The sequence below is a fragment of the Notamacropus eugenii genome, chromosome 3 (genome assembly GCF_028372415.1).
Source record: "Notamacropus eugenii isolate mMacEug1 chromosome 3, mMacEug1.pri_v2, whole genome shotgun sequence".
In the NCBI taxonomy this organism is placed as follows: domain Eukaryota; kingdom Metazoa; phylum Chordata; class Mammalia; order Diprotodontia; family Macropodidae; genus Notamacropus; species Notamacropus eugenii.
The window spans coordinates 158,833,057-158,847,875 of NC_092874.1; the positions used below are offsets into that span (position 1 = coordinate 158,833,057).

Genomic DNA, 14,819 nt, shown 5'->3' on the forward strand with positions numbered 1-14,819 from the left:
TTTGGTCCTCTTCATCCACGAAGAGCAACAACCAACCAGCCACCAATCTAATGAAGGCCCTCATCACCTCACGCCTAGCCTACTGCAACAGCCTGTTGATGTGGCTGCCTGCCTCAAGTCTGTCTCCAGTTCAATCTATGCTTCATTCAACCACTAAAGTGATTTTCCTAAAGCACAGGTCAGACCATGTTTACCTTTCTACTCAATAAACTCCAGTGGCATCTTATGGACTCTAGGATCAAATACAAAACTTCAGTTTGGTGTCCAAAACCCTTCATACACTATTCCTCTACAACCTTCCTGATCTTCCTACACTTTACTTTATATTAGGTTGAATTCACTGACACTGGCATCCTTGCTATTCCAGTAACAAATCACTCCATCTTTCAGCTTCTGACAAATTTTTCTGACTGTCTCCCAAGTCTGGAATGCTTATCTTCTACAGAAAGCCTTTCTAATACTTTATTTTAGTACCTTCAGTCTTTTAACTATTTCCTATTTATCCTGTATATAGCTTCTTTGAACATATTTTATCTCCCTCATTAAATTGTGAGCTTCTTGAGGGAAGGAACTATTTTTTGCCTCTTAATGTATCCCCAGGACTTTAGCACAGTGCCTTGTACACAGTAGGCAGTTAATAAGTGTTTATTGACTGACTGTCCTAGAAATAAGGAAGAAATAAGAATAAGTTGAAAACAAAATCTTACTGATGCAAATTATATTCACAGATTATTTGGTGTATAAAGATGATATACAAGTTCAGTAAACTACTCTCCTTCCATGACTAAACATTGTCTTGCTTTTGTCTCTATCATAAAATAGGGTGAAATTCTATGAGAGCTCCCAAGAAATCATCCTTTCAGATTAGGCATAGCAACATACATGACAACATATAACCTATCTTCTTCAGTGTCTGAGAGCATGGAAGAAAGTCCAAGATGTTCTCATATACTCCTTGACCACTGGGGATGTCTCAGATTTATTATATTTACCCCATAATGCCTAGGAGCATTCATTATGAAAATTTTAAAAATTATTTCATTCATTTTAAACAATTTAAGAAAATGATTAAAACTGACAATTAGTCATGACATATGAAAAACAGTTTCAGAACTCCCCCATTTTAACCCCTTAATTAAAAAAAGGATAGAAGAACAATATAAAGAAGGGTTCTTGATTTTTTTAGTCATAGACACAGAGATCTTTGACACTCTTATGAAAACTATGCATCCCTTCTCAGAACGTTTGTAAATGACCTAAAATATAATACAGAGGATTACCACAAAGGCCAATTAAATTGAAATGAAGTTCATGAAAGAAAAAAAATTAAGTTCATGGGTCATATGTTAGGTATCCTTCATACAGAGACATCAAGAACTTTATTGGAAATGAAACATGATTGGAGAAATGCAAAACTGATGCCCACTTACAGGTATGGGAAGTCAGATTAGCACTGGTCAAAAAATTTTAATTATTCAAGCTAGGATATTGGATAGAGTTTCTAGTGGGGTGAGAAGACATAACTCTTAAAGGTATGTAGAAAGCTTAGACTGTATGTTGTCTACCAGGAAAAACAAAAGTTGGTTGACCCTCCACAAGTAACTTGACTCTGTGAGAAAGAAGGTATCATTAAAATATTATTCTTGTAGATGAAGGGAGGTAAATTTTTGCCCTGGTTCCTTTTAACAATTTTAGCTCTGCCTTCTCACTACTAAGCAGGTGCAAATCTCTCCCAAATTTATCTCCTATCCTTCCTGCCATTCTCTTTTTTATACTCTTTCACAAGAGCTAAGTGTAAAGGGGGCATGGAATCTACATTAATATAATTACAGAAGGCCTAGATACATGTATTTAGTTAGTTAATTAATCAAGTGTAAATTAGTTGAGAAAAAGTCCTAGGTAATATATTGAATCAATCAATCACTTGTAAACTTGGTGTGACCAAGTCCTTAATAAGTTTTGGAGGAGTGAAGTACTTTGTTCATTGAATTAAAACATATAAAAACACAAAGAGAATGTATTGGAATTGGTTAAAAGACTCATCTACACCTCTGGGCCTATGTATGCTAAAGCAAGCCAATTCCTACAGGAGATTAATGCAACAAGCCAGTCTAGAGAGAGTTAAGAAAGTGAGAGTGGGGGGAATGAGTTCTCTCTTCTCCCCTGCCTCCATTGACTAAGAAAACAACCTTGTGAACTTCAAAATGTTGGGAAGTTTGGCATAGGTAAACCTGGAACTATATCAGTGGGTGATAGTAATGTTTGCAATGGGAGCTAAGAAAAAAAACTAAGGAGAGAGAGAGATACATCAAGAAAGGGCAGCTTTAGGTCTGTCTCTATAAGGTCATCTAGTTTCCCAGCCCAGGAGAAAGGTATGCCTATGGGGAATTTCATGATGACTTCATGAAGTGAGAAAATAATTTCCAGTAACCAGAAGTTGTGAGTTAACATTTTCCAATGTGTGACCCCTAAGCTTGTGTCCACTGTCTCCATGGATCCATGTAATTATGGGAGAATAGGTCTCAGGTAATTTGAGGGGTGATATGAAAGTGGTTTCATACAAAATTGTACACCTAATTAGAAAATATCCCTTTCCAAAAGCTAATTGTTCAGTTGATGAAAAATGGGGTCAAAAATGGGAACTCATAAGTGACAATACTAGAAAATCCCACAAAATCTCAAAGTCATGCCTCAGACCTTGAAGGGAGAAAGTAGTTAGCAACCTCTGGGACCTTAATTTGCCATATCAAGGGGAAGCAGTCCAATGTATGGAGCACTCCTATATAAAGTTTGTGAGACTCTATATTTGGTCATGATTACCTTGGCATTTGATGACCATCTACTGCCATCATGGCTATTAACAACAGTTTCATGTATCAGTGAATTCTCCCTCCCTTCCCCACTGCTCTATTGCACACACACACACACACACACACACACACACACACACACAAACATGCCAACACACTATTTTTTCTGATCCTACTTTATTTTATCCTTAGGGACTAAATTAATGTTTTGCCATTGATTACAAAACAAACCTATAGCTAGGTATACAGATGAAAGAACATTTTATTACCTTCAATACTGATAAAATGAATTTTCTGAACACTCTTCTTTAGGATGGGTTACATATACTATATAGGGTTCACTTACTTCAGGAATTAAAATTCCAGATTTGCTTGAGGACCATGAAATTCAGAAGGAAGTGGCACATACCTAATTAGATCACTGACTTTATATCAAATCCAGACTTAAAGGGGAAAGATTTAAATTTGATTTATGTAACTTAGTTAGACTATATTCCTCCCTTTCATCAGCTTGCATCAAACATCTATGATTAAACATGATGTGTGGGTTAACAGTGAACTGATAGCACATTTGTTTTACCTAGATTATGATTGGACTTATTTACTGACACTTTATTTAGCTAAGAGTTTCTGGCCACAAGTTAAAAGATCTGTGTTTAAAGAGATGGTTTCCTCTATTGTGTTTTTTTAAGCTTTTTTTCAAGCACTAACATGCCTAAGGAATGTATTTAGTTATGTTATACAAAGTTCCTGGTTAATGGCTTAGCTTTATTTGTCTCTTTCATTTTAATACCATGCTATTTTTGTTATGATGGAAATATTTTCCACTGGACAAAACAGATGCTAAAAGATCATTAAGGTAGCCATGAACACTTCCTTTTAATCTCCAATTTGACCTTTGGTTTTATCTTTTGCTCTACCTAGTTCTATAAAAGATACAAAGTTAATAGATATTTTACTATATATCTTAGTTAGTACAATATCTCCAAGAATGCTGTCACAGATGGAGGAAGACACAATAATGAAAATGGAAAGACTAGGTTGATGCTCAGAAGACTGATAATGTATAAGCTGTTCATGAACAGTGAGGGCACAGAGGAATAAGCGAAGAACTGACTTTACAGCCTGGAGATTCTGGGTCACATTCCATCATGATTCATAAAGGACAAGAGGCCACAGGCAAGTTGGTTACCCTCTCTGTGGCCCAGCCAACTGTCTAAGACTATAAATTTCAAAATTATTGGCAACTTGTATTGATAGAAGTCCTTGTCAGAGAGCATCCTATGCAGATGAGTTCATAATCTAGCGTGTGTATGCATACATACATATGTATGTCCATACATGTATATGCATATGTATACATGTCCATGTATACATATGTTTCTTGAATAATCACTAAAATGTTTAATAATATTCATGCCAAATTAACAACTCAAATAGTACATTTAGATACTATTTTTAAAAGCTTATTACTGAGATCGCTATGGCTTACAACAATTTGTTTCAAAGTCTAAGAAATATATTGATAAGGAAGAAAAACCAAAGGTGAATTAAAGTACATTCAATTCACAACAAAATGAAAATATTATACAGAACCAACATTTGGAGAATATGTCTGAAGTCTAGATTTTACCTTTTTAAAAAAAGGCTCAGAAATCAGGATTGACCAGGTCTAGAACAGATAGATGACAGTCTGTGGTCTTTCTGTCTCCTCCCTCTTCCCCATCCCCTAGGGCTCCATCTTTGACTCTTTGTTCTGAATGTGTCCCCCACCACCTTCATAAGGAATGGTGAGGATCTTGCAAGGGAGAGCATTGTTTCTCATATTTGGTGTAATATTTTTTAAAATCTTGTATAAAATATTACCTGAGGCCCCTCAGGGATAATTCAAACACATGCTATGTATATATACATATATATAATGTATATACATATATAATATACTTGATATAGAATGACAGTTAATTTTTACATCTATAGTTGATTTCAGCATATCTTCATTTTATTACATACATATACTTTTTTTAAAACTAAGTAACCTCAATCAATCAAGTACTTATTAAATACTTTGTGTAGGCACTTGATGTTATATGAATACTATATAGTATTCACATGTATAGAATGTATATTATATGTCATATATTCATCCAATCATGCTTAAAATCAAGTTATTGCCATTATATGTCCTTATTCTATGTTAAGCAAACATACAAAAGAGACTGCTTCCCCGGAGAATAAGCTGAGTACATTGTGTTCCATCCTTGTGATAAAATGCAGATTTCCTATTAAAAAGAGGATCCATTAATACAAAAAAGTTAAATGATACCTTATTTTTTAAAAATCTTGTATCCTTTATTGCTGTATCGTTTCCTGATTCTTAGTAAGTGTGGTAATTAGCACTGTTGTAGTCTGAGAGTGAGTTCATGCTAAGCTGAATGCCAAACCTGATATTGGGAGTTGTTTGCCATTTCCTTCTCCAGATCACTTTACAAATGAGGAAACTGAGGCAAACAGCGTTAAGTGATTTGCTCTGGGTCACACAGTTAGTAAATATGAGTCTGGATTTGAATGCAGATCTGACTCCAGGTCTGGTACTCTATCTGCTGAACCACTTAGCCATCTCTTACTAAATATACACTTTCAGAAATATTTTTTTCTTATATCCTCAGTGCCTAGCATGGTGTCTGGTACAGTGCCTATATTTAATAAATGATTAAATGACAGATATATCTTGGGTTTCCAAAAATTTAATATTCCACAGGGTATGTGTGTTTATATATGTGGATATGTGTTTATGTACATAAATATATGTATGTATATATGCATGTATACACCCAGAGAGACTATTTAATCTCTGGACTATAGTTTTGTCATGTGTGAAAAATGAAAGGCTTAAGCTCTGTTATCTTTTGTATTCCTTTCATTTTGGACATTTAACCCTGTGTAACCTTGTAACATATATGAATATACATGCTTGTATGTGTGTACATATATATATAATATATAAACACACACACATATATATGTATATATATTAACTACTAAGTTACTCAGGGTTATTGGTGAATATCAAAAATATTGGTCAGCAGTCTGACAGTGAACATAGTGCTAGATTTCAAGTCAGGTGACCTAGGTGTGAATCCTGGTTTTGCCATTTGCTGCCTGGGTGACTTCACACAAACCAATGGAGTTCTCCATGGTTTTGCTTTCTCATGTGTATAATGAAGACTTTGGAGCAGAAGGCTTCTAAGACCCCTGCTAACTCCCAAATATGAAGGAAAGCTATGATCTATCATTATGAATACGCCAACTGTAAAAGAAAGTACAAATGTGTTCAGAAAAGTAAAAAGAGGATGAAAAGAAGTGGATTAAAAGAATGAAGGAGGAACATATGTTCATTCACCTAAAAAAAATAGGTTAGGTTGGGTTGTCAGGGGTGGGGCTAAGCAAATTACATATGATATGTTAATTATTTCAAAGTCCTATATCTAGAAGTCACACCTGTAGAAAGATTGCCCAGTCAATGCTTTTTCTCAAATTGATTAGTATTGGAAAATATTTCCGGACTGCTGAAATGAGCCATCAAGTACATCAATGTAGTCTAGATATGAATAACGCACTTTATACAAGAGTACACATTCATAAATGACCCTCACAACAAAATTCATAATTTTGTTGTTCTTGTTGACCTGTGTCCAAATCTCTGTGACCCCATTTGGGGTTTTCTTGACAAAGATACTTGGGTGGTTTGCCATTTCCTTCTCCAACTCATTTGACAGAGGAGGAAAAAAGGTAGAGTTAAGTGAGTTGCCCAGAGTCATGCAGCTAATTACAGAGGATATACTTAAATTCAGAAAGATAAGCCTTTCTGTCTCTGAACCCAGCATTCTCTTCACTGTACCACTTAACTGCTGTAATATAGAATTCTTAATTTAAAACAAACTGATATATTAAAACTATATTTGTATAATTATACATAGTATGCCTACTCATTTTCTCACTTGTCCTTTTTTCCCTTTTTAAGGCCATAAGCAGATTCTAACTGATAGCAGGGAGTAAGAGAAAGATTTTCATGACTACATTAAATCTTAAGAGGCATTAAAGAGATCTATATACTTTTTTCAGAAAGTGCTGTATTATTCAATTCAATTCAACAAGCTTTTAAAAGTTGCTTTCTATTTTTTTCTTACTACCTCTAAGTTAAGCTCATGTTCACTGACAATATGGCATTTTCATTTAATTTCTTTTTCTCTCAATGCCTCCTTCATTCTCCAGTCTTTTCTGTCACCCACTCTTTTAGAATTGTTTAATAGTTTCTTACAGTCTATGGGAAAATTAAAAATTCCTCAGTATAGCATTCAAAGCAACAATTCCACTGTTCACCAACAGAAATCCATCCTTCACACTGTTCCCTAAGCATAATATTTTATCCCCATCTCTGTGCCCTTGCTCATGCCATTCCATTACCTAAATGTCATTCAATCTTGCCATAAAACAAGGAGGACTGAGATCTTCAGAAGCCACCTATTCCAAACTCTATTTCTTCCAAAAACTTAGGCCCAGGAAGTTTAAGTGACTTGTCCAAGTTCATACAGCTTATGTCTGAGGTAGAACAGGAATGTAGGTCTTCTCACTAAAGACCCAATGATTTTTTTCTTACATTTTCTATCCATCCTTCTAGGTTCAAGCAACAAATTCTTTTGGTCATGATGGCCCATGAGCAACAGATAATACTAAAATAATACTCTTCAATTATGTAAAATCCTTTTTGAAGAGTCACATCACTTTAAATTAATATATTTTATAAGTATATGCATTAATATTATTATTTATGAAATTTATTAAGTGAATTTATTTGTTAAATAATACTAAGTAGCATTTATACAAAAAATAATCGATTCTGGGAAGAAGAAAAATATACTAAAATCACTTTGCTTTTATTTTCACATAAAAGAAATCCCCATTCACAAGTAAAATAGGGGGAAAAAAGAGCATTTTTTTGGTCATAAAAATTCCACTGTGTAATCAGGACTCAAAAAACACCATAAGACTTATTACATGAATTCATAATGAAGGCATATGGTGGAGAACAATTCAGGGTAACATTACCAGGGCATTTATCTTGAGACCCAATTAATGGCTGATAGCTACCATGGTTTTCCCTTGTTGTTGAAGAAAATCCAAGTGGATTGAAATAATTGCTTCATTGATGTCTTTTAGTGCCAAAAAATAGGAATAACTCCTGTTGGACTTTGCCAACATTTTGTTTATGCTTCCCATAGGCTAATTGAAACTACTCTGGAGCTCTGTTTCATCACTAAGTACTTACTGTTGTTGTCATTGTTGTTTTTGTGACTGTAGCTGGCTGAGGGGTACTCCAGGGCAACATATGAATTATTACCGTTGTCGTGGTGGACAGCTGACTAGCTGTATTCCCACCTAATTCATCAGTAACTTCAATGAGTAGCTGGAAAGTAATGGGATATTGAATCCCTCGAAACACATCATACTGGAAATTCTTAATGGTGGCCAAAGAAGGAGGATCAACACCTGGTCTCTCTAGTGTGAACCAGTTGTTTGTGTTTCCTAGGAAAGATGAAGTAATAAACTTAGAACCAAAAATGATTTCATGTAGAATGCAGCTACAATTGTCTCATCTGGGCAAGACCGTGTTTCAAAAAGAATTCTTATGGTATGTTTCCAACAGTCACAAAATATTTTCTTTTCATAGAAAAATGAATTTTAACTTCTTAGTCTCACCTCTTATGATTGAATAGGTGAGTTCTCTGTGAGGAGAATCTTTGTCAGAGCAATTCAGTTGAAGGAAGGGTATCTTAGTTGGAGGATAAATAATCTTTTCCAAATGTGGTGGGTTACAGATAGGACGTTCATCATTTACATTCTATAACACAAGCAAATGGGTTTATTATGGAGGATGGATCTTCTAAACATGTTTATTGGATAGATATGAATTAGGGTCTATATGCTAATACATTATTTACAGTTTTCCATTCTCTAAAAGTACTATACATCAGAAGTTTTAAATTTGGGGTCCATGAAATTGTATGGGAACAACTTTTCATCTTTATTTAAATATTATTTGTTTTCTTTATAATCCTATTTATTTTATGTATTTAAAAATATTATTATGAGAAAGGATCTACAGACTGCACCAGACTGATTAAGAGATCCATGCTGCAAGAACCCCATCTTTACATGAATTTTTCCATGTAACATATCTGTAAGTTAGGTACTCTGCCTTTGCAGCAAGTGAGTAATCAATTTGAGAAAATACATTTTTTTATTAAATACCTACTATGTGCTAAGTATTCAGGATACAAAGAAAATAAATGAAATAATTCTCAACCTCAAAGAGCTTAAGTTCCACTGAGGAACAACATCATCTACATAAATAGGTAAATACAAAGTAATTTGAAGGTGAAGAAGAGGTCAATGGGAACTGGGTGAGGGGATAAGGAAAGGCCTGGTGTGTAAGGAAGCACTTGAGTTGAATATCCAAGGCAGCTAGGAATTCCAGGAGGAGGTGTCATTATTCAACTACTACTTTTTGCCTCATGAGACAATGGAGGTTCTTAGAGGTTAAATGTCATGCTCTTTTCATAATAAAATAAAATTTGTTAACACACATATTAATCTGAATAAATTTGTTCTGCAATTTTAAAAAATGGTAGTTATGTTCTTCATTATGACTTTTATGCCAAATAGAGAACAAGTCTCCATTTGTTGTCAAAACTGATTCAGTATTCCACCAAAGCCTAAGATCATTTCTAGTTGCAATCAAATCTATTTAAATCATGAAGAAAACATATTTGAAGTCTCTATTACATTGCCTTTTAGATAAACTTAAGGTTGATTAATTCAACAACCATTTGCCTACCAAATCATTTGAGCTTATCTCCCAAAGCGCTGTTCTTTATACCCTTTGATACCTCTCTTTCTACATAGACCTCATCTCAGATCTTATCTACCCTTCCACAGTATTTAGACTCCTTAAAACTCTTCAGGATCTTTTTTATTCAACCTTTATCTCTTCATCTTAGGTTGCTTCCATTTCCTAGCATCAACTTAATGACTCATCTCAGAGGATACCCTATACTTTACATTTTTTTCAATACTGGCCACTCCTAATGTCAAGATCTCCAGCACAGGAAGAGACTGCATACCCCTTCCTCTCAAACCTTACCACCACCCTCATCATTTCCTAAACTTTGACTTATGACCATCATTCTAAAATTTCTCCAAATCCTGGCACTTGCCATTTACTGGCTTCCAGAATACTTTCATACCTTTCTTAGGGACTTTTCATCACCTTCCTCAGAATCTTTTATGTTTTCCCACCTCTGCCATCATCCTAGGAATGGCAAATATGTCCATACCCATATTAACAGAATCTATATTGATGAAACCTTTGGTATACTGAGCTCTCAGTTTCTCAAGATGCTCAACTCCTATGACTTACATCTCCATTGTAGCTTGGCCATTCACAAGTACTAATCATCAAGTTGAAACTCTTCTCTATCTAACATGCTGAAATTCCCTTATCTAACCACATTCTTTTGTCCTTCTACATCTACCATTCTAACACTCCTTGTCTTTTCATAATTCAACCCTGTTATTCCCTAGCCCTTGGCAATCCACATCATCAAATGTATAATCATAGATTTCCAGTTGGAAAGTCATCTAACCCAACACTCTCTTTTTACAGATAAGGAAATAGAGGCCTACATGATTTGTCCAATAGTACAAGACAGTAAATAGTAGATCAAAGACCAAGTTTTAAATCCAGAGTTTTTTCTGATGTATTTTACTTCTCTTGTAGTGAGTAGAGGAAATCAAACAACTGTGCTCCTAACTCTTCTACAAATTACTTTTTATCTACCTCCTACTGGGCTGTGGTCTCATACTCCACACAGCAGCTATTAAATATTGTCTTCTCTTAAACCCCCCAATTCCTTTCCCTAATTACCACCTATTTTGCATCTGCACTATTTAGACCACTGGGTTAGCCTCTTAATTGATCTTCATTGTTTCCTATCACTCTCATCTATAATCCAACATTCACAGAACTGCCAAAGTATTCTTCACAATTCAAAGATCTGACCAAGTCATTCATCTGCTTAAAAACATTCCTTGCCTTCTATTACCTAAAATGTCATATAAAAATTCCTTGGCCAAGCATTCAAGTCATCCTACAATCAAAATGCAACCTGTTTTCACAGTACTAAACTACAAATATTTTGTATCACAGCAAAATGGGACCTCCTAGCAGCTCTCTGGTCTTACAACTGCCTCTCTTGCCTCTATAAACATTATGGATTCGTGTGGGCCTTCTCTCATGACTAGCATAGATAACCCTCACTTTGCCCTTCACATTATAACCTACTGAAATTCAAAGCCACAACCAGGTACTACTCCCGCTACAAACATTCTCCTGCGTGCCTGTCTCACTTTAATCTCTCCTGTTGATTTGCTGTATTTTAACTTGCATTGTATCAGTTTGTGCACTTTATTCCCTTGGTGATTGAAAGCTTCTTGAGAACAAGGTTTTTTTTTTTAGCCCAAACAATTGGGGAAATACTCTAAAATAGCAGGCATTTAATAAATACTTTTTTAGCTAAATTAAAAATAAAAGGAAATAAGACCTAACCCTGTGAGTTTAGAGGGAGTAGATGGTCATCAACACAGATGCTGAAATCTGTGACAACACCAAAAAGACTTGCAGTCCATTTTTCTTCTAGTAATTGGGACACAGGAAACCCAGAAAAAAAAATCAACCACTTTGCTCAAAAAAAATTAAACTTGTTGCCAAAATATAATTGTAATATTTAGATATACGCTTGACTATGAAAGAAGAGAACTGAACAGAAGAGATCAAAGAACGAGGAACGAGACATTCAGGAAGGAGAATCTTTGTAGAGGACATAGTACCTGGTTATGGCTTTAAACAATAGAACTGTCTAGCTACATTAAGCAACTAATTCAACATATTTTTTTCTGCTTTCTTCCATCTGCAATTATCTTATCAAATACAGTGATTCAATTTATCAAAGATCAAAGGCTCTCAGAAGGCAATTTGAAGCTCACAGCATCTTTTTTTAGGTTCGGTTGGTTTTTTTTTGCTGACTGTAATGGTAATAAATATGCTCACGATATTTACTAATAGAACTATTCTCTGACTATATTTGTGAAAGCCATACTATAATAGCATGACCACCTTTTGCTAACTAAAGCCCAAGAAATAGAGAATCCCCCTTTTCCCTAAATTAAGGTGTCACGGATTTGTGAGATCTAACACTCCCTGCTTATGTACAAATAACTAATGGCATGGTCCAGCATCTCAATGATACATCTAGAATGAACCTCACTCAATGACACACATTATCTGGGTATCCATTCACAGGGTGTGTTTACCCTACATCGTATGTCATCCTCTGCTTGGCATTTAAAATTCTTCACAATCTGGTTACAACCTCTCTAGACTGATTTCACATTACTTCACCTCATTCAAGCAAAACTCCAGCCAAGCAGACTTACTTATTCTCCCACTATGTAACATTACAACTAAAGCCTTTTGGCTTCAGCATGGTCTATTTTCCTTGCCTATGATGTTCTCCCTCCTTACCTCCTCCTCTGGGAAACTCTTAAGTACCAGTTCCTGCAAGAGCCCTTTCTTTTTCTTCCCATGTGTTAGTACTTTCCTCTACCTTCCCTCCCCTGCTTCCCAATGTATTTACTCTTTATATAGTTTCTATTTACTTATCCTAGTACATGTTAGTGGAATACAAGTATTGAGACCATATTATTTCCTTCTGTATTTCTATATCCCCAAATCATAGTACTGTGCCTTGCACCTAGTAGACTATATGTAATATAATATGATATGAAATGATACAATATGATATAATATAGCAATGTAATATATGATATAATATAATATGACCTAACATAATGTGACATAATATAATATAATTAATATAATATAGTATAATATAATTAATATAACACATATGTACATACATGTACTTTGAAATGAAGTGAATTTCAAAAAGTGTCCATTTGCATTAGTAGAGAGACTGTTCATGTTCTAAGATCCCTGAACTAATGCAATCACAGTTCTGGAGAACTATGGGAAGATAGATGGAGGGAGAAAGAGGAAGAGAAGGAAAGATATTAAACACTAATTGTATACTGTATTAAGTACTATATTAAGCACAGGGTTGCAAATACAAAAGAAAGACAGTCCCTGACCTCAAGAAACTTACATTCTAAAGTGAAAGACAGCACACACAGGGCTATGATGTCTAGGGAAGGGAATTATGGGAAATCCCTGAAATGCTGAATAAAAATAGCATATTCTACGGACACACTTTTTTCCATAGAAAATGGTAATTACATTTTTTTACAGTTCTCTAAGACAGAGAATAAGGAGAGGATGTTAGGGAAAAATAGGAGAATAGCTAGGATAAAATGAAGCAGTATGGTACCAGGGAGTGTAGATCCAAGTGGATTGGCTACTGGGCATGGCTTCTGGTGGCCTAGTTGGGAAGGTAGAGCAATAAAACCAATAGGAGAGACTTTTCAAACTTTAAAAATTTATATTTCTATGGAAATTAGATTGGACATCAGAGAGTTCTAGATGGAAATAAATACAACAATAGAGTAGATAAGTAGAATATATGATGGAAAAGTTCTAAAAATTATAGCAGGTCTAAAAAAAAAAGAATGATTGATGTGGAACTAAAAAATACAGAAGTAGAAGAACATTTGGCTAAAGAGAATTGAAAGACAACAAATCTGGAAGAACATGAATTCTGAACAAGTCAAAGAGATTTATCTTAAAGACAGGAAGTGAAAAAATAATTAAGGGACAATAGATATCCCCTCCAAAAAATAAACAATGATATTTTTAAAAGTCTGAATATCATAGTGCAGGAAAAAAGTAATAAAATTACTCAGAAGTTTTGAAAATAGAGAGCAAAGTCCTGAATGACTGAGTTAACTAATTATGGACAGAAAAAATATTCATAATCCTTTATGTTCCATATTAAAGACAAACATTTCTCCTCTAAAATCATTAATATTGTGCTAACTTTCATATGATTTCAATCTATCATCAGTAAACTGGACAATATTATCAAGGTAACCTCATGAACTGGAATAAGTTATAGATACAATATTTCCCAATTACATGTGGCTGAGGAGTTGACCTGAGGGCTTCTACATTCAAATTCCTAAGAATTATGTGACTCAAAATAAAACTGAGGATTTAATATCCTCTGGTGGCTGAGGAATTCCAAAATGGACAAATGTTTAAAGTCGGTTAGTCAGAATTCCTCAACTCCAAATAACTATGAACAGTGTTCTATCTTGAGAGTTTACTTTAGAGCTATATTCATCTATCTATTTTAATTCCTTCCTTATTAAAAAAAAAAACAATTTGACCTTCGGTATTAAGCTTGCTATAGAGCATATTTCATTTTATTTTGGGTCCATTTATGATTCTATATAAAGGAATTAATTACTTAAGTAACAATGGAAAGGACATGGAAATGAAATAAGGAAATGGTAAAACATTTCCAATTCTGACTTACATTCAAGTGCAACAAGGGATATTAGTGAAGAAGAACATAATCAGAAAGGGAGGTGAGATAAACATAGTGAAAATATGGAAAAATGAATGGTCAGGATGTTTCACTGATGCCCAAGATACTAACAGTACAGAAAGGAAAGCCTTTAGTATTCTGAATGGTTCCTCTGCTTAAAGATCTGTAGAAGGAAAAGGGCAAGTCACAGAATGTGAAGGCATAACTCACTTTCAATGTGTATTGAGAGTAGGAATATACGCATTGAAAAGATCATAAGTCTATTGACTTACAGGATTTGGGATTTCATCTTGCAAATAACAGAGACTTATTGGAGTTTTAATGAATAGAGGGGTGACATGGACCAATCAGTGTTTTAGGAAAATCACTTTCATGGCTGAATGGA

At 34.6% G+C, this 14,819-nt stretch overlaps 1 protein-coding gene across 1 annotated transcript in view; it reads right to left on the bottom strand.

Annotated features, from left to right (window-relative positions):
* Positions 1-14,819, bottom strand: part of LOC140533469 (cadherin-related family member 3-like) — a 110,856-nt gene that overhangs the window by 34,368 nt on the left and 61,669 nt on the right. The window contains exons 11-12 of the mRNA XM_072653210.1: positions 8,571-8,712; positions 8,140-8,396 (exon numbers count right to left, since the gene is read on the bottom strand). Coding sequence (XP_072509311.1) covers positions 8,140-8,396; positions 8,571-8,712 — 399 coding nt within the window. The remainder of the gene's footprint in view (positions 1-8,139; positions 8,397-8,570; positions 8,713-14,819) is intronic.